This window comes from Acipenser ruthenus, chromosome 57 (assembly GCF_902713425.1).
Source record: "Acipenser ruthenus chromosome 57, fAciRut3.2 maternal haplotype, whole genome shotgun sequence".
NCBI classification, from domain to species: domain Eukaryota; kingdom Metazoa; phylum Chordata; class Actinopteri; order Acipenseriformes; family Acipenseridae; genus Acipenser; species Acipenser ruthenus.
The window spans coordinates 2,538,285-2,566,149 of NC_081245.1; the positions used below are offsets into that span (position 1 = coordinate 2,538,285).

The 27,865-nt window shown below is 42.2% G+C and overlaps 1 protein-coding gene across 4 annotated transcripts; it reads right to left on the reverse strand.

The window, feature by feature from the left end:
• On the reverse strand, positions 1-27,792 carry LOC131724793 (leukotriene B4 receptor 1-like). Of its 4 annotated transcripts, none has more exons than XM_059017555.1 (4): positions 27,639-27,792; positions 20,082-20,194; positions 12,633-13,163; positions 1-4,786 (listed from the first exon to the last, which is right to left on the reverse strand). In XM_059017555.1, exons 3-4 carry the CDS (start codon positions 13,127-13,129, stop codon positions 4,315-4,317), a joined length of 969 nt encoding a protein of 322 aa, XP_058873538.1. In that variant the 5' UTR covers positions 13,130-13,163; positions 20,082-20,194; positions 27,639-27,792; the 3' UTR covers positions 1-4,314. The 4 variants fall into 4 exon arrangements, with proteins under 4 accessions (XP_058873538.1, XP_058873535.1, XP_058873536.1 ...); XM_059017552.1 differs by lacking the exon at positions 27,639-27,792 and adding an exon at positions 25,795-26,036 and having other exon boundaries at positions 20,082-20,190; XM_059017553.1 differs by lacking the exon at positions 27,639-27,792 and adding an exon at positions 25,795-26,036.
• Positions 27,793-27,865: the final 73 nt, after the last annotated feature.

Here is a 27,865-nt window from a genome sequence, read left to right on the forward strand (position 1 = left end):
TGTAAGTTGCCCTGGATAAAGGCGTCTGCTAAGAAATAAAATAATAATTATAATTCTTAAACATAACACCAAAAAAATACAGCATTTTTAAATAACCACCTTAAATGCAAAAAAAAAAAATCCATACAAAAGCAACACAAATATTTCAAACTTGAAATCACATACTAAAATACATAAAATACTAATGAATGACAATAAAACTGATTTTTCATATATATTTTTAAAAACGTTTTAAACCTCCATAGATCTATAACACCCTTACCAGAAACTGAAAGATGGACTTTTCAACTTTTCTTTGAAATCTAAATCTAAAGTTTAATGGTGCTGTTTTATCTTCATACTGTTCAGGTTGATTGGTCATTCTAAATTGCCCTCTGTGTGAGTGTGTGTGTGAATGTGAGTGTGTGTGTGGTACCCTGTGATGGACTGGCGTCCCGTCCAGGGTGTAGTCCTGCCTTGCATTGCCCTGTTTCTGCCGGGTTAGGCTCCGGCTCACCGCGACCCTTTAAAAGAACTGAGCAGATAATGATGTAAGCAATAAATAAATATAAATATAGGCAATGAAACATTGATTATCAAATAAATGTATTCCAGTCAGATCTTGTTACCCTGGAAGACCAGGAATGGAAATGTAACAGTGAATATAAAATGAATGTCCTTCATTTTGGTATGTTATCTTAGTAGTATGGACCTTTCACAAAGGTCTACACAACATCCTGTAATATTCTGCAGGTGGAAGGTGTTAAGGCATAGACCTTTGGGATTAAGCTGAATATATGTCCTTATATGGACTGGATGTGGGAAGAAAGAGATGTGTAATGAAGTGGGGTGATACTTGGTATATATTGGACATGTATTCAGTTCTTTGTCTCTCTATTGAAATTACCATCGTTTTGCTCCGAGGGAGAACCTTTGTCTATCTAGATGAAGCCATGTAACCAACACTTAATGCTGTGAAATAAAGAAGGACATTGCCTGTAGCGGGTTACTACACGGCTTAAAGGGGTTAAATTGTTCGAACGGTCCTATGACCAAAAACCGACTACGCCACCTTGTGTTTAAAGAGGGCAAGGTCCTCTTGTAAACCTTAAAGTTCACTTTAGAATTCAAAATACTGAGGTTCTTTAATTGGGTAAGCAACAGTATGGTGCACCATGCAAGGAGGCAGAGACACAACTGAAGTTAAATAATAGTTTTATTTTTAAAATCGCAACTGGTAAAAACACAGGAATATTATTGTGCAAAATTGCGCAATAAATTTATAAAAAATGGGTTACTAGAGTTAGAATAAATTTACTATTTGCAGACACAGCAATGCTATCAAACACTCAAGATTCAACCACTTAACAGAGCTCTTAATGGATTTACAAATATTCAGTCTTAACTCAATCTGCGTGTCAAGACAATATTACATTAGCAGTATTCAGTACAACCTTCATTACTTTGTAGAGGAGAGGAGAAATCTTCAAGCAGCAACTACAAAACCGAATCCACAACAAAACAAAAGGTGAAACTCAATACAATAATATTATACAAATCCCAAGTGAAATCAAATACAACAATATTACACAAATCCCAAGTGAAATCAAATACAACAATATTACACAAATCCCAAGTAGTATTCCAATCAAAAAGATAAAATCCAAAAGTGCAAACTACCACTCATGTTTTCCCAATCCTTTACAAGTAGCTAGTATAGAGTATAGAATATCAATATCAGTGGTGTATATCAGTTTTGCAGGTAACCTTTATTCTTAAATAGATTAAGAAAAACCCACTAATTTAGAAACAGCAATTATCTTTTTGGAAGTTTAATACCCGTTATAAATCTATTGCACAATATCCACAATATCAATACAGCTTCACAATATCTAAATCTATGAGTTTAAAATACAAAAAGGCAGTAGCATAGATACATATTAATATACCAAGGGGGATGGTACCTTATAAACCATCTACCATACAGACTAAAACAATTCAAAAGCAAACCGTAAGCGCTGCGCAGAGCGGAGAGCGAGCGGTACTATATAACAAATAAACAAAACATTCAACCCTCGCCTCGCAAGACAAGACTTACCACTACCGGGAACCAAGCAGCAAAAACTCATAAGAAAGTTTACAAACGAGAACAGGCCATTCAGCCCATCTTGCTCGTTTGGTTGTTAGTAGCTTATTGATCCCAGAATCTCATCAGGCAGCTTCTTGAAGGATCCCAGGGTGTCAGCTTCAACAACATTACTGGGGAGCAGGTTCCAGACCCTCACAATTCTCTGTGTAAAAAAGTGCCTCCTATTTCCTGTTCTGAATGCCCCTTTATCTAATCTCCATTTGTGACCCCTGGTCCTTGTTTCTTTTTTCAGGTCCCCTGGGTCGACATTGTCTATACCTTTTAGGATTCTGAATGTTTGAATCAGATCGCCGCGTAGTCTTCTTTGTTCAAGACTGAATGGATTCAATTCTTTTAGCCTGTCTGCATACGACATGCCTTTTAAACCCGGGATAATTCTAGTTGCTCTTCTTTGCACTCTTTCTAGAGCAGCAATATCCTTTTTGTAATGAGGTGACCAGAACTGAACACAATATTCTAGGTGAGGTCTTACCAATGAATTGTAAAGTTTTAACATTACTTCCCTTGATTTAAATGCGATTCAAATGTGGTGCTGCAGCTCACAGGACGCTACTCAGCTGGGTGCTGGCTTACTTAAAATAGCTTTCTTTCAGCACGAAAAAGATAAAAAGGAAAAACAAAAACAAATAAGATGCTCGCTCTCAGCTCTCACCTCCCTGCTCTCTGCTCTCTGCTCTCACCTCTCTGCTCAATGCTTTCACAATGTGTTCCCCTCCTCTCTGCTAGTTTCCTTCCCCATTTTTAAATGCCACGGGTGAGTACAGGCTTCCTGAAATTCTGCCAATAGCAGAACAGCATCAGCGGTTGCCGAGGTGACAGGTAATCAAGCACAGTCAGGCAGCATGAAAGCAGATTGCAAGGCTGGGTTAGAGACAGGACAACACTGCAGAAATCCATAACATCAGCACCTGAATGACTGTAAGAGAAGCAAAGAAAAAAACACACAAGCCTGCCATGCCATTGGCCTCTTAATTATACATATGAAAACAGCGATTTTAATGCATGCAAAAAAACATAGCCCTACCTAAACACCCACTACATTGCCATGCAAAGAAACATTTGTTTCTAAACTCTTAAGATTATACTTGTATTATGAGGTACAGAAATTACCTACAATTGATAATGGATGGATGGATGATTGACTCCTCTAAAAGGAATGAGTGGTTATTGATAATGGATGGATAGAGTTTTATCTTCACAGTTTCCATTGATTCAGTTGGTGTTGGAAAGATGTGTTTCAATACTAATAATTTTATGATGTGGCTAAATTGATTTATAATTGAATAATAATGTTTTAAATGGGCTCAGTAAAGGTAACCCTTAATTTAAACAGACTTCAAACTAAACAGTGACAATATTCTTATCCTTCCCAATATTATTTTTATTTTCTTAACTTTTGGAGGTTTTGAGAAATTAGTTTTTAGATGCGTATTCAACTTCAACTTGCATATTTTTACAACTGCTCTCCATTTCTTAATGTCAGCCCAAGCAAACTCCACCCCCTTTCTTATTCACCGTAATCTCCAGTGTCATTTTATTCTGTACTTTGTGGTTGTATTTCCACAGAACCATCTTTATGCAAGGTATGCTGTATTCTCTAAAGTGAAAAATAAAATAAATGAACTGAAGTGAAAAACAAATTTAAAGCATTGAAGTACATTTAAAACAAAAGCACAGACCATATATCCATTATCAATAACCGCTTAAATCACTTAGAAGGTCACGGTGAGCCAGAGCCTAATCCGGCAGACACAGGGTGCAAGGCGGGACTACACCCTGGACGGGACTCCAGTCCATTGCAGGGCACCACACACACATACAGAGGGCAATTTAGAGAGACCAATCAACCTGAACAGCATCATTTTGGACTTTGAGAGGAAACTGGAGTACCTGGAGAAAACCCACGTGAACATAGGGGGAACATGCAAATTCCACACAGATAGACCCCTGAAGGTCGGACTTGAACCCAGGACTCTGGAGCTGTAAGGCAGCAGTGTTAACCACCACGCCACTGTGCGACTCTATCTGAGCCCAAATATCCTTCCACAAAGCTTCTCGCATTTAGCACATTCAACCATCACATGCTCCACCCATACAATCTATACATAAGGTTCCTTTAAGTGTTTGTGTCTCTGCTGAATTTCTGAAGACTGTGTGAGCCCTTCAGTCTTTCTCCACTTGGTTGGTTATAACCTTGAGCCCTGCAATTCAGAATTAGTTTGTTCCAGCATGATAGCTATGAAATTGATGCCGTCCGAGCGGATGTAGGACCTCCCAATGAAGGCGTAGAGAACTGGGTTGACGCTGCTGCTGAAGAAAGCAAAAGCCGTCACGTAGGGCCTGGCAGTTTCGGCAGCTCCAAGGAGAGAGTTGTTCATTGATTTTTCCCCAGCTAAGGCTCCTGAAACCTGGATCAGGTTCACGATGTGGTAGGGCATCCAGAAGACAGAGAAAGCGATCACAACGGGAAGGATTATCTGTTTGCTTTTATTCTCAAACACGGTGTTTCTCAATTTCCTGAAAATGTAGAGAGATGAGAAGAGGATAATGGAAAACGGAACCACGAAACTTAAGATCTCCATCAGGTATTGGAAAACCATGTGCTTTGGATCACTGTGGAATGGTATGCAGTATTCCAGCCCACCTTTCAGGGAAACTCTGCATGCAAAATAGAGGGAAAAGAAATGTATCAGTAACACAGCTATCCATTAAGAAACTATCTGTGCTGACTTCTATACTGTGTTCGAGGCTAGATAGTTCTATCATAGATTTAGTCTATTATGCTCTAAAACAGTGGTTCTCAACCCTGGTCTTGGAGGACCACATAACCTGTTTTTTTGTTCCAACCAACCTGCTCTGAATTACTTAATTTGCCTAATCTGTGTGTGGTTTCTACCCCCCCCCACGTCCAAATACATTCTTTTCAGGTTGATTGATCACTCTAAATTGCCCTCTGTGCGAGTGTCTGTGTGCATGTGTGTGTGGTGCCCTGCAATGGACTGGCGTCCCGTCAAGGGTGTAGTCCTGCCTTGTGCCCTGTGCCTGCCACAGGAATAAGCGGTTATGGATAATGGATGGATGGATTGTGTAAGGAACTTGAATTATCCAATTTAAAAAGTCAAATTAAGCAAATTATTTCTTCAGTTAAGGGTTTTGTTAAGTAATTGAAAGCTCATTTGGAACAAAAAAGACATTCCCCCGAAACATGCTTCAAGCTGACCTATTTTTTAAAATATTTTTTCACACTGCAAACCCACAGCTAAGTCACCAGATCTATCGTGATGTCGGACAGCACAGATCAGATGACAGTGCAGCAGGCCTGCAGGTAGGTGCCTAACCAACCACAGGAGTCACTGGTGCGCAGTGGAGAGACAAGGATTAACCAGCTGACTAGAACCCTCCCCACACGGGCGGCTCAAGCTCAGCCAATTGTGCACGAGCCCCTGAGAACTCACGGCCCTGATACCCACTTTGAGAAACACCAATAGCATGGTACCAAACCAAATTACCTTCGGGAGTTCCCAGGAACCTCCTGAGAACCCCCTGGGAACCCACTGGGAACTCCTGGCCATAGTCATCAATGGCCCTGGATTGGAACCAGCACTGATCACCTTTAACCCTTAGAGGTCCATTTATTCAGCGCATCTCAGGCGTGTCAGGTCCAATTTATTTTCGCACGCGCAGTTTATTTAAGACGCGCTGTTTAAAAGGATTTTTTCACAGTAAAAGGCACTGCATATCAACAGGACACTCATTACTGCATCTCCAGCCCCGTCCCACCCCTTGTTTGCTGTATGGTTTTATCACCAAACTCCTCAATAATGCGATCCAAGTCATTATTTTATTATTATAACGTCTGAAAAAAAGCTCTGCAAATGTCTGTGACATTCTTTAAGTGCTGGATGCAGAAACAGCTAACTTGTTTGTTTATGTCCGTGTTATCTATGTGGTGCCGGTAGGCCCAACAAGTCCAGTAATAGCAGGGCAATTGAAATCCATACAAAGTAACAAAATAACAAAGTAACAGAAAAAATACAGGAAACAAAGTATCAAATTAAAGTAGAAAAAATCCAAACAAAAAAGAAATGATCTCACCCACAAATAAGGCAGTCCAGCAAAGTGTTCCGAAATGATGGTGATTGTAGAAGGTTGAAAACATTGAGTACGTTGAAATTGTTGAGACTGTCCAGTAGTGTTGAGTTGAATGGTGAACAGTTGTTTGGAAAAAATCAGGAGGATCAGGAAAAAATGGAGACTGTCACACATAAAACAACAAACACTAAACAGACCTAGAAAAACAGCTAAACTTAAACAAGTAACAGTGAAAACAAAAAGAGCAGTTTAGACAAAGCGCAGCGACAAAAGAAAATGAACGGATGCACTGGAATTATCTAAGGATGGTAATGGATTCATTGAAATTTAAGTAGAGAAAATGCTGTAGTTAAATGGATTCCTCTGAGAAAGGGAGTCTCCCTCAGGCCTGATTAGCCAGCTTTAATACAGGTGCTGGCTACTAAGGAGCTCTGAGATTGGAGGGGAGGAAATCGGAATGAGCCAATGGGGAGAGAGGATGAACAGAGGGTGGTTGCAAGGAACTATGGGAAATGAAGTTTTGACCTGGCCAGGCTACTGACCCTAATTAAAGGGACAGGTGGGTGAGACTTACACCCACATTATGTAGCATGGGAATTGCTACATATTCCCCCCCCCCCCCCACACTGGAGGTGCAAGGGATGAACGCCATAGTAGCGTTTTAAATTAACAATATTGACAGTATCCTCTTTGAAATAATCTGGCTCCCCCCACTTGACTTTGTAGTTGTTGGGTCCAAGTCTCTTGGTTACAAGAGCTGGCCCAAACCATTTAGGGGCACGTTTTGCGGAAAACTTTCCGGAGGCATCAGATAAGGGGTGAGATCTTATCCAGACTAACTCACCTTCTTCATACTGACAGTGTGCTCTCCGGGCATTGTAATTCCGAGCTTGCCGTTTCTGAGCTTTGGCAACGTGATCCCTCACCTCTTCGGCAATCTGCTGCTGGCGATCTAGCAGTTGGTAGGGATCGGTGGATGGAGCAGGAGCAACAGCGATTAATCGGTCCAATGGGCCTCTGATGGTCCTTCCGAGCGCTAATACTGCAGGAGAGAAGCCAGTGGTTTCATGTTTGGCGGTGTTGAGGGCGAAACGAAACTCGGGTAGCCACTGATCCCACAGTTGATGGTTTTTCCCGACAAAAGATGCAACCATGGTCTTTAAGGTGCGGTTCACGCGTTCTGTCAGGTTGGTCTGTGGGTGGTAGCTGGTGGTGAGTTTTTGTACTACTCCCCAGGTCTTGCACACCTCTGCGAGTAGCTGGCTCGTGAACTGAGGTCCACGGTCTGAAAGAATGTGTTGCGTGTTCCCCATCGAGTGAATATTTCCTGCGTCAAAATGTTCACAATTTTGGTGGTCTTACTGTCCCGCAATGGAAACAGCTCAACCCACTTTGTGAAGTAATCAACAATGACCAGGATGTAAGTGTTACCTTTACTTCTGGGGAAAGGTCCCATTAGGTCCAGACCCAGCATCTCTCCGGGCTCCTTCACAGTAGTGGACTGGAGTTGACCTGCAGGTTTGGTGTTGGACGGTTTGTACTTCTGGCAGGTTTGACACTTCTTTATGTGGTGCCATGTATCTTTACGGATGGAGGGCCACCATGCAACCTCCAGCATGCGCAACAGGGTCTTCATCCTGCCCAGGTGACCTCCCAAAGGGTTGTCATGGTAGTGGTGGAGGAAGGAATCCGTCAGCTGTTCCGGAATTACCAGCTGGTATCGGAATACTTGTTTAGGAATGGGCACCCGGCGATACACAAGTCCCTGCTGTTGGATGAAGGAGATGCGGTTATCATTGGCAGTATTGGAAGCAATGTCATTGATGATATTAGCGATAGCTGGGTCTTTGGACTGAGCGGCCGCAATCTGGTTCATTAGTCGTGGGAAGATCCATGCTACTCGCAGGGGCATTGCTAGCACACACTGACGCAGAAGGAGTTGAAGGTGGTACAAGTGGAGCTCTGGAGAGTGCATCAGGTACAAGATTCAGACTACCTTTCCTGTAAATAACGGTAAAAGTGAATTGTTGTAGGCGAAGAGTCCAGCGGGTCAGTCTGGAAGAGGTTTTTGGGTTATTGAATGCCCAGGAGAGTGCAGCGTGGTCAGTGACAACCTCAAACTCCATCCCCTCCAGATAATGCCGCCATTTTTCTACTGCCCACACGACAGCGAGACACTCCTTTTCAGATGTGGAGTAGTTTTTTTCGGCAGAGTTCAGTAATTTGGAGGCGTAGGCTATTACCTTCTCATCATCTCCTTCTAGCTGAGTCAGAACCGCTCCAAGTCCTACATCGCTGGCATCAGTAAAGACTCGGAACGTCTTGTTGATGTCCGGGTGAGCGAGGACTGGAGGACTGATCAAAGCTTCTTGGAGGAGTTTGAAACTCTTCTGGCACTCTCCTGTCCATTTCCAGGGGACATCTTACTTTTTCAAGTTGTTAAGTGGGGCAGCAATATCCGCAAACCTGGGGATGTACTTGCGGTACCATCCTGCCAAACCTAGGAACCGTTGAACCTCCTTCAAGTTGGTAGGAATGGGATATTCCTGGATGGCTTGGAGCTTGTGGGGATCAGCAGCTACACCCTCACCTGAAACCACATGACCAAGGAAATGGAGAGTGTGTTTGAAGAAGTGGCATTTTTTGAGATTGAGAGTAAGACGGGCCAGATGAAGTTTGTGGAAGACAGCTTCGAGGTCTTGAAGATGCTGTGCGGAGTTTGGTGAATAGACAATGATGTCATCTATGTAGACGAAACAGATCTTCCCTCGGAGGTCTCCTAACACTCTCTCCATCAGCCGTTGAAAAGTGGCTGCAGCATTTTTTAACCCAAATGGCATTACATTAAATTGATAAAAACCAAAGGGTGTGGTAAACGCAGTCTTCGCTCTACTTGCTGAGTCCATCGCCACTTGCCAGTAACCCGAGCGTAGATCAAGGGAACTGAATACCGCAGCACCACTCAGGGACTCCAGGATGTCATGAATGAGGGGCATGGGATATGCATCAAAGACAGTCTTTGCATTCAGCTTTCTGTAGTCCACACAGAACCTGTAACCACCATCTTTCTTCTCTGTGAGCACCACTGGAGAGGACCATGGGGAGTTAGATGGTTCTATAACTCCGTCCAGAAGCATGTCTTGGACGTGTTCCTTGATTAAAGCCTTCTTCAGTGGAGACGCTCTATACAGTCGACCCCGAACAGGGACTTCGTCCTCAGTGGAGATGGAGTGACGGGTGACGGTGGTCATTCCCAACTTATCAGTATAGACTGAAGACCACTTTTGCTGGAGGTTCTGGAGTTGTTGCTCGACAGGAGATGGTTCAGCTGAAGTGATGGTCATGGTCACCTTCGCCGGTTGGCATGGCTTTGGATCAGAGGTGGTAGGTGGCTGGCAAGATGTATGGAAGTAGAGGCTGACACTCGATAAGGACCTGTCCCAGGAAGCTTCCCCCTCATACCGTGGCAAAAAAGGATGGTAGGAGAAATCCTTCTGATGTTTGACACCATACTGCCTATTGACAATGTCAATCTGGGTATGAGTTTTCTCCAAGAAATCCAAGCCTAGAACAAGGGGAAACGTCAGGTGATGATCCTGTAGGACATATGTGCCTAGAAACCAGATCTCTCCGTGGAGAAGGTAAGTGAGGCGAACTTGACCTTTGGCCTGGTGTGACTGTCCATCCGCCAGCATGAAATACTGGTCCTGTGCAGACTCCAGCTCTTCCCCTGGATGAGCAATCATCCTCCAGAGACTCTCTCTCATTAGAGTGAAGGTGCTCCCAGTGTCCAGGACTGCAGGCCCTTGGAGCCCTCGAACGCCCACATCCACGATCAGTAGAGTCAGGCTTGCAGCAGGAACTATATTTTTCTTCTTCTGGCTTCTCACCATGCTGACCTCTGCCGGCTTCTTCATAGCTCCTTTATGGCTCCTATTGTCCTGAACGGCTTTGCTGGAGTTTGCCTTGACCCAGTATTCCCGCTGGGCAGCGTTGTCTCTCTCCACCTGGGTCCCGATGCGCACCAGTTCTGCCACTGTCTTCACTGTTCCCCTAAGGGAGCTTGCCAGTTTGGGATTACAGCTGTTGAGAATGCGACAAACCAACTCAGTCTCCTCCAAGTCTGGCTTCCAGCGCAGACATAGGGCACGGTAGTCATAGGCGAAGTCAAGGATTCGCTCGTCAGGAAGTTGGAATCTGGAGCGAAGTCGGTCTTCCACTTCGGTCTGGAAGTCAGACGGCAGAAAAGCTTGACGGAAGACAGTCTTGAACTGTTCCCAGGAGTGGATTCCCTTGCGCTCCGCGACCCACCAGCTCTTTGCTGAGCCTTTCAGCACACTGGACATGGTTGCCATGATCTCATTGGGTGTCATGGGTCGTAGCGCTAGGAATTCATCACATTTGTCCAGGAAGTCAATGGCATCGCTGCTGGCCTCCCCGCCAAACTCTGGGAAGTTGATTTTAATGGGCAGCTTTGCTTGGGAAAGACTTCCTTCATTTCTGGAGCCATGGTAATCAGCAGACCCACCGTCAAAGGAGAACTGTTGTGGTGCAGATTGCTTTCTAGAGGAGAGAGACGGCAAAGAAAGTGGTAGACGAGGGGTGCTGGTCTTTTTGAAGAGTTTCTTCAGCTCTTCTCCCCACAGCACATCGCGGCGTTTCAGGCACTTCACCACTTCCTTATCCATTTCGTCAAGGGCCTCTTGCCTTCGATTCTCCATATCTGCAAAGCGTCCTTCGATGTAACCTCGCAGGACCTGTTCACGATTAATGCTGCTCTCCTGTAACTCAGACAGCTGTGTTTCCAGTTGCTCAACACGGTCAGTGAGATGGGAACAGTGCTCAGTCAATTGCCCTATCGCAACGCTGTCAGTAAGGTTCCCTTCATCATCATCGCCTCCAGAAAGATCTGCCCCTTCCTGTGTAATGTACAGGTCACTAATGCGGGTGGTTCTCTCTGTTATAGGCTCTCTGATAGTCACATGGGGTCTATCGCCAATCTCAGAGAAGTTTAGCGAAGTCCAGGTCTGATCTTCCATTTCTGACATTAAGTTCCCAACAATTTAAACTGATGAATTTAGATTTGAATTTAATGACACAAAGGGTCCCCGTACGGGCCACCAATTCTGTAACGATCACTCTGCACAACTGAGAAGCAGTTGCACTGTCCTCCCTAAGGAGAAACTACTGGCCCTATTCCTATAGCTAAATAAGTCAGCAAGAGTGACAGACAGCAAAAGCAGGGACGTCAGAGGTGTCAATTTCACGAACAATCGGTTTATTATTGTGAACAATAATGTCAACAAATGAAAAAATGAATAAATGAATGAAATGAATAATGATAAGAAAGTAATTCAAATAATTGCAGGTAACAGGTAAGAAATAAGATGGTACAGATAAATATGTAGGGACAAACAGAAGGCTAAACAGATTCACAAAGTAGAAATGAATGGTGTCCGGAGGGTCTCCAATAAACCCACACTCACAAACACAACACACACAGATAAAGACCAAGGATAAATAAATAGATACAGGTGGGGAAACAATTACATTTAACAGTCTCGGTGGCAATGGTGGGAGAATGACAGTAGGCCCAACAAGTCCAGTAATAGCAGGGCAATTGAAATCCATACAAAGTAACAAAATAACAAAGTAACAGAAAAAATACAGGAAACAAAGTATCAAATTAAAGTAGAAAAAATCCAAACAAAAAAGAAATGATCTCACCCACAAATAAGGCAGTCCAGCAAAGTGTTCCGAAATGATGGTGATTGTAGAAGGTTGAAAACATTGAGTACGTTGAAATTGTTGAGACTGTCCAGTAGTGTTGAGTTGAATGGTGAACAGTTGTTTGGAAAAAATCAGGAGGATCAGGAAAAAATGGAGACTGTCACACATAAAACAACAAACACTAAACAGACCTAGAAAAACAGCTAAACTTAAACAAGTAACAGTGAAAACAAAAAGAGCAGTTTAGACAAAGCGCAGCGACAAAAGAAAATGAACGGATGCACTGGAATTATCTAAGGATGGTAATGGATTCACTGAAATTTAAGTAGAGAAAATGCTGTAGTTAAATGAATTCCTCTGAGAAAGGGAGTCTCCCTCAGGCCTGATTAGCCAGCTTTAATACAGGTGCTGGCTACTAAGGAGCTCTGAGATTGGAGGGGAGGAAATCGGAATGAGCCAATGGGGAGAGAGGATGAACAGAGGGTGGTTGCAAGGAACTATGGGAAATGAAGTTTTGACCTGGCCAGGCTACTGACCCTAATTAAAGGGACAGGTGGGTGAGACTTACACCCACATTATGTAGCATGGGAATTGCTACAAGGTTAACTCTTATATTAGTCTTTTATGTTGATAGGGGGTTCGTCCCTGGTATGCCCTGATTTCCTCTCTGTGAAACACTAACCTGCGGTAGAAGGGCATGGGGATGGCAAAGAGCAAGGCCAGGCTCCAGATGAGCAGCAGGATCTTCAGCAGGGCCCTCTTGGTGCGAAGCTGCTGAGACAGGAAGGGGCGGGACACAGCCAGGAAGCGGTCGAGGCTCATGGCGGTTATCTGGAAGATGGAGGCGTACATGTTGACACTGCAGAGGTAATGAACCAGCTTGCAGAAGGACGAGCCAAACTCCCATCCCCGTCCCCCGACCAAGTAGCGTATGAAGAAGGGAGCGCTGAGCAGGACCAGGGTGTCGGCCACGGCCAGATTCAACACCAGCAGGCAGGTGACTGAGTGACAAGCCACACGGCACAGCACCGTCCACACCACAAACAGGTTCCCTGGGAAACCCAGAACAAACGCCAAGCCCAGGAAGAGAGTGCCCACTATCTCAGAGGAGCCAAGGGAGGAGGAGGAGGAGGGAGGGCGAGAGGTGAGGGAGGGGAAGGGAGAAGAGGAGATGTTCATGGTTTGATGGCGATCTGGAATGAGGCTGGGAATCCTGCAAAGGGATAAAGAAGAGAATGTTACCTCAGTGTTACAATCCTCTATAAAAATGTGCCATGGTACTTGTAACATTGGATTTTGGAACAAGGTATGATATATCAGTGTGATCAGTACAATGGTATTGTATAATCCATCCATTCATTGTCATAACTGCTTAATCCTTTAGAAGTTTGCGGTGAGCCGGAGCCTAACCGGGCAGACACAGGGCGCAAGGCGGGACTACACCCTGGACGAGACGCCAGTCCATCGCAGGGCACCACACACACATACAGAGGGCAATTTAGAGAGACCAATCAACCTGAACAGCATGTCTTTGGACTGTGGGAGGAAATCGGAGTACCCGGAAAAAAACCCACAATGCGAACACGGGGAGAACATGCAAACTCCACACAGACAGACCCCTGAAGCCTGAATCGAAGCCAGGACTCTGGAGCTGTGAGGAGGCAGCAGTGCTAACCACCACACCACCGTGCTGCCCGGTACTGTATAATGTATGTATATATTCTGTACCATCAATGTACACTACTGTATAATGTTACTATAGGGTCGTGGGTTCAATCCCAGGTGGGGGACACATTGCTGCTGTACCCTTGAGCAAGGTACTTTACCTAAATTGCTCCAGTAAAAACTGTATAAATGGGTAATTCTATATAAAAAAATAATAATGTAATAAAAAAATAATTGCCCTGGATAAGGGTGTCTGCTAAGAAATGAATAATACTACATTGCTATATATATATACACACAGACGTGCTCAAATTTGTTGGTACCCTTACAGTTCATTGAAATAATACTTCATTCCTCCTGAAAAGTGATTAAATTAAAAGCTATTTTATCATGTATACTTGCATGCCTTTGGTATGTCATAGAATAAAGCAAAGAAGCTGTGAAAAGAGATGAATTATTGCTTATTCTACAAAGATATTCTAAAATGGCCTGGACACATTTGTTGGTACCCCTTAGGAAAGATAATAAATAATTGGATTATAGTGATATTTCAAATTAATTAGTTTCTTTAATTAGTATCACACATGTCTCCAATCTTGTAATCAGTCATTCAGCCTATATAAATGGAGAAAAGTAGTCACTGTGCTGTTTGGTATCATTGTGTGCACCACACTGAACAACATGGACCAGAGAAAGCAAAGGAGAGAGTTGTCTGAGGAGATCAGAAAGAAAATAGACAAGCATGGTAAAGGTCAAGGCTACAAGACCACCTCCAAGCAGCTTGATGTTCCTGTGACAACAGTTGCAAATATTAAGAAGTTTAAGGTCCATGGAACTGTAGCCAACCTCCCTGGGCGCGGCCGCAAGAGGAAAATCGACCCCAGATTGAACAGAAGGATAGTGCGAATGGTAGAAAAACAACCAAGGATAACTGCCAAAGAGATACAAGCTGAACTCCAAGGTGAAGGTACGTCAGTTTCTGATCGCACCATCCGTCGCTTTTTGAGCGAAAGTAGGCTCCATGGAAGAAGACCCAGGAGGACTCCACTTTCGAAAGAAAAACATAAAAAAGCCAGACTGAAATTTGCTAAAATGCATATTGACAAGCCACAATCCTTCTGGGAGAATGTCTTTTTTACAGACGAGTCAAAACTGGACCTTTTTGGTAAGTCACATCAGCTCTATGTTCACAGATGAAAAAATGAAGCTTTCAAAGAAAAGAACACCATACCTACAGGGAAACATGGAGGAGGTTCAGTTATGTTTTGGGGCTGCTTTGCTCCGCCTGGCACAGGGTGCCTTGAATCTGTGCAGGGCACAATGAAATCTCAAGACTATCAAGGCATTCTGGAGCTAAACGTACTGCCCAGTGTCAGAAAGCTCTGTCTCAGTCACAGGTCATGGGTCCTCCAACAGGATAATGACCCAAAACACACAGCTAAAAGCACCCAAGAATGGATAAGAACAAAACATTGGACTATTCTGAAGTGGCCTTCTATGAGTCCTGATCTGAACCCTATCGAACATCTATGGAAAGAGCTGAAACTTGCAGTCTGGAGAAGGCACCCATCAAACCTGAGACAGCTGGAGCAGTTTGCTCAGGAAGAGTGGGCCAAACTACCTGTTAACAGGTGCAGAAGTCTCATTGAGAGTTACAGAAAACCTTTGATTGCAGTGATTGCCTCTAAAGGTTGTGCAACAAAATATTAGGTTAGCGGTCCCATCATTTTTGTCCATGCCATTTTCATTTGTTTTCTTATTTACAATATTATGTTGAATGAAAAATCAAAAGCAAAGTCTGATTTCTATTAAATATGGAATAAACAATGGTGGATGCCAATTACTTTTGTCAGTTTCAAGTTATTTCAGAGAGAATTGTGCATTCTTTGTTTTTTGTGGAGGGGTACCAACAAATTTGAGCACGTCTCTGTGTGTGTATATATATATATATATATATATATATATATATATATATATATATATATATATATATATATATATATATTGTACTAGATTACTTTTTTAAATATATATCCTATATCCTTAATGTACAATGGTGTATTATAATGCAAGTATGATAATGCAGTATCACCATAATACAGTATTTTACTTTTATATTCATGAGAAGTACCATAGTATAAGGGTGGCACAGTGGCGTGGTGGTTAGCGCTGCTGCCTCACAGCTCCAGGGTCCTGGGTTCGATTCCGTCCTAGAGGTCTGTCTGTGTGGAGTTTGCATGTTCTCCCCGTGTTCGCATTGTGGGTTTTCTCCGGGTACTCCGGTTTCCTCCCACAGTCCAAAGACATGCTGTTCAGGTTGATTGGACACTCTAAATTGCCCTCTGTGTGTGTGTGTGGTGCCTTGCGATGGGCTGGCGTCCCGTCCAGGGTGCCGGCCTGGTTAGGCTCCGGTTTACCGCGACCTTCTAAAGGATTTAGCAGTTATGGTAATAGATGGATAGATGGACCGTAGCATCGTGTTGCAATTATATAAACTGGCATTCCTGGCGCGCCGCTTGAAGTTTGCTCTATTGCTTGAATACGAGGAATTTGCATGACAGCCGTAGAGCGTGGATAGCAACACGGTCCTGACAATGTACAGCAAGCCCATGTGGACAAAACTGGTAAGGACTAGTATATTTAATGCTGCTATTGCAATTCAGCAGTAGCATAATATTTAGCACAACTCCAATTTAGAATTAGCATTTAACTCATTTTGGTATGAAGCTCTTTGTTTTTTACTGGGCAACAGTGTAGTGGAGTAATGGTTAGGAGGGGCTCTGGACTACTGGCCGCAGGGTCTTGTGTGGGTTCAATCCCAGTTGTGGGACACACATACACACTGAGACACACAGGTACTTTACCTCCTAGGTTGATAGATAGATACTGTTAGCTCGTTAGTTTGACCCTTGAGCAAGGAGGCAGGTACTTTACCTCCTAGATTACTACATTTAAAAAAACTGTATGAATGGGTAATTGTATGTGAGAAATAATGTGACAATTGTCAGTCACCCTGGATAAGGGAGGCATCTGCTAAGAAAACAATAATAATATAAGTCTTATTTTCATTTGCATTTATACTACTACAGTACATATGTGTTTAAGGTATGAGCTCAAATATATTCAGTTAAATGCTGTGTTGGTTTCAAATACAGGATGTGTGAATACAGGATATGTGTACATATTCTACAGAAACAGGAACAGGAAATGCTTGTACATTTTGAGTGTGGGCGAGTGTGTGCAAAACTGATCTCTAAAGAACTCAAAAAAAAAAGTTTGTATTCAAATGAAATGATATGACAAATATTTGGCTATAAACAAAAACTATTTTTTTTTTTTTTAGAAATGAAACAGGGTGGGGGGAGAGGAAGAAATAGTAATAATAATAGAAAAATAAATACATAAACAAAGAAACAAGAAGACAACTCACAGACTTCAATTAAACAAGAAACAAAGAAACACTACTGTATGACACACTGATACAGAGAGGGAAGGAAAGGCAACAACATCAAAAATAAGATGGGGGGGGAGATCACAATAAGATTAGAAATCCACCCATCCATTAACATAACCTTTTAATCCTTTAGAGGGTTGCAGTCAGCCGGAGCCTAACCCGGCAGACACAGGGCGCAAGACAGGACTACACTCTGGATGGGACGCCAGTCCATCGCAGGACACCACTCACACACACACACAGAGGGCATTTGGGGTGACCAACCGACCTGAGCAGCATGTCTTTGGACTGTGGGAGGAAACCGGAGTATCTGGAGAAAATCCACAATGCAAACACGGGGAGAACATGCAAACTCCACACAGACAGACCCCTGAAGCCAGAATTGAACCCAGGACCCTGGAGCTGTGAGGAGGCAGCAGCGCTAACCACCACACCACCGTGCTGCCCCAGAGATATATTAATATAATATTAATATAATATTAAGTGTATTTAAGTTCGTTTTGAGCTTCACTATAGTAACTAAGACATGCAATTATTAGAGATTTATTGGTATTTAAAATTAGTTCATCTATCCATTAAGTGCACTAAGAAAGGGGTTCCATATTTCATGAAAGATTTCGGTATGATTTTGAAGTGAAGTGGTATGTCAATAGAATATAATCAATAGTGTTGTGTTTTTGGTATAGTTTGGTATATAGAAACTGTGTCTTTATTCCCAAGTGTGAACTGATTATTTAAACTGCCTTTTCTATTTGGCAATATCTATATTACCACTGTGGCAAAACTACTGCCCATGTGCTATTGTGTGTTTGGCAGTGATACATTAGGTTTATAGGGCATCAGTGTGGAGTAGTGGTTAGGGCTCTGGTCTCCTGAGATTGCCTAGATTATTGTATTCTGATCTGATTTTATGTATTCACGTGTGTACTTAAATATGTGTTTTATTTCTTTATGTTTTCATGCACATTTGTTCTTGTGTGCTGCAGCTTTAGATTCATTTAATAACCCTGAATTGATGTAATTAACATCGAATTGCGGAACCTGTGAGCTGGCTATTAGCGTATTTTGACTTAATTAGTGGCATTACGTGCACCTGGTACTGTTTTGGATTTCTTCCTATTTAAGAGGTAGGAACCTCGAGAGACGAGAGACGAGAGACAGGAATACGGAGCTGAGTAAAGAGAAGAAACGGATAAAGGAAGAAGAAACCTGAAATAGCGAGGCTACAGCCGGGACAAGGAGGGACGACAATCTAGACGGAGTTCTCAACTATATCAGCTGTAGCTGCTGCTAAATACTTGAGAAGTGCTACTCTAATCTAGCTTCATTTGTTTTTAAAACGAGGAAGAAGGATACTGTATTTTTACCTTTGTCTTGTTTGTTGTTTGTATGTGTATTTTACTGCTTTCAGCATTGTGTCTGACCACAGTTAGATTCTGTTCTTGGCTGCTTATGCAAATTAAAGATAGCTATTGTACTGTTTTTATAGAAAGCTCACAAACGATTGAAGGTGAGGGAGGGGGAGCGACTGTAGCGAGAATTATTTATATATACATTCGGTTTGGATTTGTGTTTGATCATTGCATGTTTTGTTGTTTATTTCTTTTAGTTGTGATTCCAATCAGAGAGACGTATGGTTATCCAGTGCCTGGCTGTCTGCTACAGGCGGACGCTAGATATACATTTGCACTTTACCCCCGTGTTTGTGGTTGAATATTTGATTTTCTTTGTGTTGGGCACATATCTTTTACGGTGTATTTTTGTTTATTTGTTACTTTGGCTCCCAGCTAACAGAGGGAGCCCCTTTTCTCATTTCTATTGTCACTTTGGCTTCTAGCCAAGTGGTGGAGTATCTATCTTGTATGTTCTACTGTTTTGTGCAATAAACCCATTGTTGTAATAACTTTTAAAAGCTGTCTCTTGCGCTCTTGTTTGGTTTGGCAATGCAACTGCTGTAAGCTAGTCAGAATTTGAACCTGTGGTCGGAAGGGGATATAGTTAATATTTTTAATCTCATCTAGGGTGCTAGTGCCCTGTAAACCACGTAGATTGTCAGACTACATTAGTGAAATTTAGCCAATATTGTTAGGTTGGGGCTGGTGAGGCGTGGCGACTCCCCCCCCCCCCCCCCCCCAGTCTCATCCTGGATAAGGAAGTCTGCTTAGTAATATAAATCACAACAATAATAAATACAGTCATTATGTTCAAATCATAACCAATAATGCCTGCGTATACAGCTGCCTCCGGATCTATTCATACCCTTGATTCAGTGTAACAAAAAGTTGTTTTTAGCAAAATAAAACAAGTGTGCATAATGTTTTCTTTGCATAAATCCATGCAAACATGAAACATGTAAGACTATCAGTGTTAGATATCGCCAAAACATTTGTTTAATTTTGAACCTTCGGTTTTTGAAAAAACATGCAAATATGTTAGACAAATACACTTTTGCGAAGTCCAATGCTGAATGTCTGAAAATATTATTCATTTATGCAACAAATACTGAATCTACATTTGCATTTATTTTGCTACATCCCATTATAGTCTATGAAGGGTGTGAATAAATCCAGAGGGCACTGTATATACATTTATTATGTGTTTAGATTTCTTAGCAGATGCCATTATCCATATTCCCTGGAATATTATTATTTTTATTATTTTAGTTCATAGCAAACTTACAATTGTTACAATTATATTACTTTATTTTTTTTTTACCTACATTACCCATTTATACAGTTGAGTTTTCTAGGAGGTTAAAATACCTTCCTGCTTGCTCAGGGTACAGCAGTAGTGTGTCCCCCACCTGCGACTGAACCCACAAAAAACCCTCCAGTCAGGAGTCCAAAGCCCCCCCTAACCACTCCTCCACACTGCTGCCCAGTGAAAAACAATCATACCATTTCTGAACATAGTACAGCAGAAATACAGCAACTTAATATGAATATTAACGTCTCACACCAAGATAAAAAAAAAAAACTTCAGTAAACAAAATAAAAGTAGAAATGAGCCTACCTTTTTTAGTTTTGGGTTTCAAAATGATGCGTCTTTCTCTAGTAACAGCCCCCTTTAAATGTTTCCTCGGGTGTAGGTGTGGCTTACACTGGCTTTGTGACATTTCAATCTGTCTTAACAGGAAATGGGAAGTTAAGCAATCAAACCACTTTTTTGTTTAAACCTTTATTGTTTGTGTATATGTGTGTGTGCGTTACAAGCTCCCATATGTTGATACAACTATTTAAGTAAGCTCTGTGTATTTTTATTCATTTTTTTGTTTTCACTTTTTTACATTATTGAATTGCAGTTTATTGTGCTCAGTTTCCAAAATGGCTTCACATGTACCATCCTACTCATGTATGTATGATGCAGGGTGATGGGAAATGTAGTTCTGAATCTGAAGAGGCCATGTGAAGCCATCTTGGAAACAGACTGTGGTCAGGATGTCAAAAAAATAATAAAAACAATACAGACATCTAACTTAAATAGTTGTAGCAGCATATGGGAATGTGTAACACACACACAAACAATTTGAGTTCCCCTTTAAGTAACAGTTTATGCCATCCATCCATTATCATTAACTGCTTAATCCTTTAGAGTCGCGGTGAGCCCAAGCCTGACCCAGCAGACACAGAGTGCAAGGCAGGACTACACCTGGACGGGATGCCAGTCCATCCCAGAGCACCAAACACACACACAGGGCAATTTAGAGTGACCAATCAACCTGAGCAGCAGGTCTTTGGACTGTGGGAGGGAACTGGAGTACCCAGAGAAAAGAACATGCAAACTCCACACAGACAGACCCCTAGGCTGGAATTGCACACAGGACGCTGGTGCTGTGAGGCAGCAGTGCTAACCACCACGCCACCGTGCCGCCCTAGTAGTTTATTGTGAAACATAATATAATATACTTATTTTTCATGTTAACTTTTAAATATGTTGTATTTGAGAATATACAATTTATAACTTAGTAACATATGTATTTAGTTTTGATTGTTCATGTCACGAAGACGGACGGAGTGGGTGGCGTCAGACCAGAGCCAGGAAATAAACGAGAGGTGTGGTTTGGTGGAGCTGAGTGAATGGTTTCGCTCAGCATTTAATAAACAGAACAGAAAATAAAAAGGTTGTAAACATACAAAAACACAGGACACGGCACTTCACGCCAAAATAAATAGTCAGTTTTTGTTTGTCTAACATTTAAACAAACGGTGGATAAACAAACAAACACGGTGAGTACAAAGAACATATTTACTTTCTTTCACTTTTAGTTACTCCTTCTCCACTCTCGAACACCCAACCCCGAGAGTGCTACGTGTCTCTATATATACTGTTGTGCTGGGATTCAATTACTAATTAATTATTCACTTGAATCCCAGCACGTGAATGAATTACGTGCAACCCCGTGCTCACATATTACATACTTTAAATGCACGTGAAGTGATTTGTGCCATCCTCGTGCCTAAATACAAATCTACATTTTTAAATCACACGTGAAACACAGACCCGTTTATATCCCGTGTACCAATGACTATACACCAACATTAACACACGCAACATACAACACATAACACACAAATGCACACAGGGGCGGGGCACATTGCCACAGTTCATTAAAAATATATTTTCACACAGCCCCTACACCCACTGCATCCCCTACTAACTCACCCTCCTTCTCCACCTTCTCTCCCCTCTCAGACTCTGACCTCTCCTCCCTGCTCCAGGGTCACAAACCCACCACGTGTGCCCTGGACCCCCTCCCCACTCACCTCTTTCAAGCTGCTGCTCCTTCTCTACTTCCCTTCATCTCCTCCCTTCTCAACACCTCTTTCCTATCCTTTCCAATCTGGCTTCCGCTCTGCTCACTCCACTGAAACCGCCCTCCTGTCTGTCACCAACTCACTAAACACTGCCCGAGCTGCCTCTCTCTCCTCGACCTCTCTACTGCCTTTGACACTGTTGATCACTCTATTCTACTATCATCTCTCACTGACTTGGGAATCTCTGGCACTGCTCTAGCCTGGTTCTCCTCCTACCTCTCCAACCGTACTTACCAAGTAACCTGGTGTGGAGAAACCTCCACATCTTGCCCTCTCAACAAGAGTCCCCCAAGTCTCAGTCTTGGGTTCTCTCCTGTTCTCTCTCTACACCCGCTCCCTGGGCCCCCTCATCGCATCCTATGGTTTCTCATACCATTTCTATGCTGATCATGCTCAGATTTTCCTCTCCTTCCCCACTTCTGACTCCACCATCTCCTCCCGTATCTCTACCTGTTTGTCTGCTATCTCCTCCTGGATGCACTCGCATCACCTCAAACTCAACCTCTCTAAATTTGACCTCCTTTTCTTTCCCTCCTCCTCTCCCTCCTTTGATCTCCATCTCCATTCCTCTGGAATCTACCACACTCTCTCCCTCCTCCTCAGCTAATAACCTCGGAGTCACCCTGGACCCCTGCCTCTCATTCCCAGCACATCGCCACTCTGGCATGCACTTGCCGATTCTTCCTGAGCAACATACAAAGAACCCGACCCTTCCTCACCAACTGTGCCACCTAGCTCCTGGTCCAGGCCCTGGTACTCTCCCACCTAGACTACTGCAACTCCCTCCTGGCTGGCCTCCCTGCGTCCGCCACCCGTCCGCTCCAGCTCATCCAGTACTCCGCTGCTCGCCTGGTGTTCTCTCTGCCTCGCTTCTCCCACACAATGCTCGGGGTGTTCAGTCACGCACGCTCATGGAGTAAAATCTTGCTGACAGTGTTGTAGGTGCGCTATCGAAAACCTGGAACACAGTAACGTCCAAACCAGCTCCCTCTGTTGGAGTCGATTGGTAACACAGGTAAGTCCCAGACAGGCTCCATCTGCTGGGGTAGACCTGTAACACAGGTAAGTATAAAACCAGCTCCCTTTGTTGGAGTTGTTCGGTACCACAGGTAGAACCAAGACAGACTCCCTTTGTGGGAGTAAATCAATAACAGCAGTAAACACAAGACCGGTTCCCTTGGTTGGGGTAGACCAGTAAATACAGGTAAGCACGGATGGAATCCGCCTTCAAGAGGAGCACCAGAAATACAATTGCAACAGCCCAGACGTACCAAGGAGAAAACAGAGATAGCACCAGTTATATCCAGGCTGTGGAGATGGACCTCCGGCAGCCAACTCCCGGTCGTCCACACAAGCACACTGTATTCCTCCTCAATACGAGTGTCCTGTGTTCAGTGTTACAATAAAGAGCGTCTGATACTTCTCGTCTCAGAGTTCATTTTTTTTCCAGGTTACTGTTTCACTGTCTTTTCAAAACATAAACAGGATTAGAGTTTATTCTTTTGGGTTACTGTTTAGCGTCGCTTCAGGATGTAAATAACCATTTCTCTTTGGGTTGTAACAAAGCCCACATTACATAATAAATGTAATGATTATTTGAAATGTTTTCCAGAAATAATTGTTAATAAAATGTGTTTTCAAACCTTTGTCAAAGAAGTCTTGAATTCAATATTATTTCATTGTGATACATCAACAAAATAAATATAATTTATAAATATCAAATTGCTATACTATTGAAAAACACACCATTACACCTTAAACCACCACAACCTCAACCCAGAGATCAGGGTTCGTATCCGCCAAATCATATATTAATATGCTTTTTTTTAAAAAATAAATATATATATGGATGTTTATGTAGAAATCTTTGCATTCAAGTATTTTTTACTGAAATGTAATAAAATAAACATTATTATGATGTTATGTTTCTATATATTATGCACTTTAAAAACACTTTTTAAAATGTCCAATAAGCTTTAATTGACTTGGGGTTACACTTCAAGTATGTTGTATGCTTAAAAATAAATCTGTAATAATCTAGCCATCCGAGAGACACTGAACTAATGACCCATTAATGCTATGCCTAATACTAGAATGCCCATGCGTTTTGGAGAGAGGCTTCAAGTGATTCAACTACATTAGTTCGGAGCTTCAAATCATTCACAAGGTTCATTGCTTCTTTGAGGCTTCAAATCATACACGGGGTTCATTGAGGCTTCGGATCAGTCACATGATTCAGTGATTCACTGCTTCAGGTGATTCAAATGAACACTGCTTCATGTGAAGCAAACAAATGACGTAACCCGCCTCGAACCATCTGAAGCAAACAGTGTGTTGCTTCACGCGAAACATCACGTGATTTGACTGAACCAGAATTCATACGGCTTAATAAGGCTTCGTTGAAATTTAGCCTAGATTATTCCTGGAAGGAAGCATTTATTATTTCTCTTTTTTCAATTAGTTTATTTAAAAAATATCAGAAAATGGTTAATTTAGGCTTTGCATTTTGGAAAATGTAATTATTAATCTAAAACAAGCTCTCTACACGCACACTTCCTCGGAGGAGCAGGAATTCGATCCTGCGCTTAACAAGCATTTCTATTTACACGACTTACTAACTTGTTGCGCCACCGGGAAACTGTTTAACAGCTGAAATCTTACTTGTTTCAACACTAACTTCCCAGCCGAGTACATTTCCTGAGGTCAGATATGCCTATTTCTAAAGCAACATTATCGTGTTTTCGATTGTACAACAATTTTACATTTCAAGTATGATAATGCGAATGCGTGACTGGCTTTTTTGTTGGGTAATCACATGTGTGGTTGATATATAACCAGATAACAGAGAAATTATAAAATGTAACTCCATTTTGTAAGTCACAAATGACACTGAAAGAGCCTGTAAAACACATGCTTTACGGTGTCTCTCGTGTACATTAGGCTACAGATCATTCTTTCTAAATGCCAAGTTCCAGGCAATAGCAGCCTGTGTGTAACTCTTCAAGTATGTTCAATGACGCGGCTCTACCAATAGATGTCACTATGGAGCACGAAGCGCTTCAAGTGATTCGGCTCATTGAATCTTATGAAGCAAATGGTTCAGAGGGTTCAGTGGTTCAAGAGGCTTCACTTTTCACACCACTAAGCCGAGTGTCGCAGTATAGGAATGCACTTCCTACTACTGGAGAGTTGGCGCATCCAAGCCACGTCTCGCCGTGGAATCTGGAACCTCCGTCCCCAGTAAACTTGTTCCTTTTATATTCTATGGGGTGCGGTGCAGTTGCAGATCACCACAGAGCAGCAGGCAGTCAGACAAGTAATCCAAGGCAAAACTTAAAAAAAACAACCAGTCCCACTGTACAAGAACAAACCCTCCAAAAAAATATCCAAGTGAAATGTCACCGAGACGCAGAGAACACCAGAGGACGCCACAGACAACAAAATGATAGTCAAACGATCTCCAGTGCTTCCCTGGCGGTAATGCGTCTCAGCAAATAAAACAAGTCTCAGTCCAAACAAAATCACACAAAACAAAGAAAAGGGTACTCCAAAATAGAGAGTATAACAATTTCGATAATAGAGGAAAACCAGTTCAGCTGCAATAAAAACAGCGCCCCAGCCTCGCCGCCTTAATGAACACTTCCCAGCTCAATTCTACCTGCAGCGCAATCAGACTGTATTGTGTTTATATCCCAAACCTGCTTCTTTATATGCTGGTCATCTTTTCGCAATACCCAGCTTGTTCCCTGTAGTCAGGTGTCTTTTACCCCCACTGCTCAATCTGTCCCGTCCTATTCTTTCTCTATCCACACACACGGTCGAAACTGTCAGCGTTGCTTATAAACAAAAGACAATCACAAAATATAAGCAACAGCACTCCTCCCTCATGCGTTAACTCTCAGACACTGCACCTGCATCCTGACCGCTCTCTGTTTTGCTTGTCCGCTGTTCTTTTGCTGTTTCAATCTCTATTTTCTGTTCCATCCGATCCCTTCTCCACCTACGCACCAGCTTCATTTCCATTCTACCTCTCTCTCGTTCTCCGTCACCTGTCCTTTTTATTCTCCCCATTAATCCCTGAAAAATCACTGTAACACCTATTCACATTCTATATAATTAGCGCTCAATCAGTCATAGAACACAGGGGTCATAGAAAAATCAAATACAGACAATACTTAACACGTAATAACGCACCTGTACGCAATAGCCAAGCGCTGTTCTAATTCAACAAGTCAATTGGAGAGCGTCTCTCTCCCGCGGACACATCAATAAAACAATTACCCACCCCATTCAATTCCATATTAAATTATTTTAAAAGTCACACGGGTAATTTGTTTTTATTTGAAAGCCTAGTTTGTGCATTTTCAAGTATTCAGAGTAATTTCTATACGCTGCAAGTAAGAATATACTGTAGCTTTGCAAGACTTTTTTGCTGCGTAGCAAGAGGTCATTGGCTTCATTTTGTCGAAATGCCATGTAAACTATCTCTGTATTGAAAAGACGTTCATTGACACTGGTTATGTGGCTACACAGAGAGGAAGTGTATGGTGTGATGAATGAATATTGTAATACAATGAAATGCGTTAGGAAACAGTTATTCTGTAAAAACACACACTTTTTTTTACAGATCTTTTTAATCATAGTAACTTCAGCTTTTTTTACTTTCAACATGACTGCTTATCTGTTTTTCACCACTTCTAGTCGATAACCTCTCTTTTTGCTGTATTTTAAAATGGTGTGTTTTCCACTACCTACTTTTAACTAAAACGTACTGTTCTTTTTTAACTGAATTAAACTGCGTGTGGACGAGTCTATATGAAAAAATAAATAGGTCCTACAGGTGTTATGCCAAAAACTGTCCTCGGCAGAAAAAATGAGTCATTTTTTTGTCGTTTGTGCGCATGCGAATTCTTCTGTGCATACCTGCTGTAAACCTTGTTTATTTTCATTGCCAAATAGTGTCTGCAGTCAATACAAATGAATGCCTTTGAACTTGTTGATCTGGAACACTTTTTTTTCTCTGAGGGTACATTCCCTACTGCAAGTACTAAGAACTTGCAAAGAAGTATAAGGCGGTACTCCGAGAAGTTCACTTTGGAACGTAAGTATTGAAAACATTAAGCTAAATAACAAAGTTACACTATTTGGCAAAGTGGCACGAGCATCTTCTGTACCCAATACTGTCACTGCCAAATATCTGTAGTCTGTTTAGCTGTGTTTTTGTATATCGAATTGGCTGCTCTGACGGTGCAGGTCAGGCAATCAAAAACACTGAACAGCTCAGTGAGAAATGGAATACTCCGTTTCTTTTTCTCCTAGAATTACGTATAAAATATGGAGGATAGTCCGCGCCAAAATTGAAAAATGAATGAATAAATAACAAAATAAATAAAAAAATGAAATAAATTAAATATTTCAGTTTTTAACTTCATTGTTTTTATTTAAACATGTATTTTAATGGTTTATTTATCCATCCATCCATTAACTGCTTATTCCTTTACAGGGTCGTGGTGAGCCGGACCCGGCAGACACAGGGCGCTAGACGGGACTTCACCCTGGACGCCACTGCGACCTGAACGCGGCGCTATCCGCTCGGCCATTCTGACTTCCACACCCCAATACATAACTTAACTTGTCTATAACCAAGCTCCTTTGTTTTTGGTTTTATTTTTGATTACTCTGTGATCCTAAACATTTTGAGCCGATTGGCTTTCTTTCTTAATCAAAATGTAATTAACAAAGGGAAACAGCTTACCAGAAGTGGGGCTCGAAACCATGCGGACATATGTCTATTGGATCTTAAGTGCAAAGCCTTAACCACTCGGCCATCCTGGTTTGATAAAATTTGTTAACAGTTTAATTTCAATGTAGCAATTTAGTCTAAACGCCCATATAGAAGAGCCTAATTTTGTTTTCTGTTTGTAACACCTCCCCGGTTACGGAAGCGTAAAAACGCACCACAAACCTGCCTTTAATTACAAA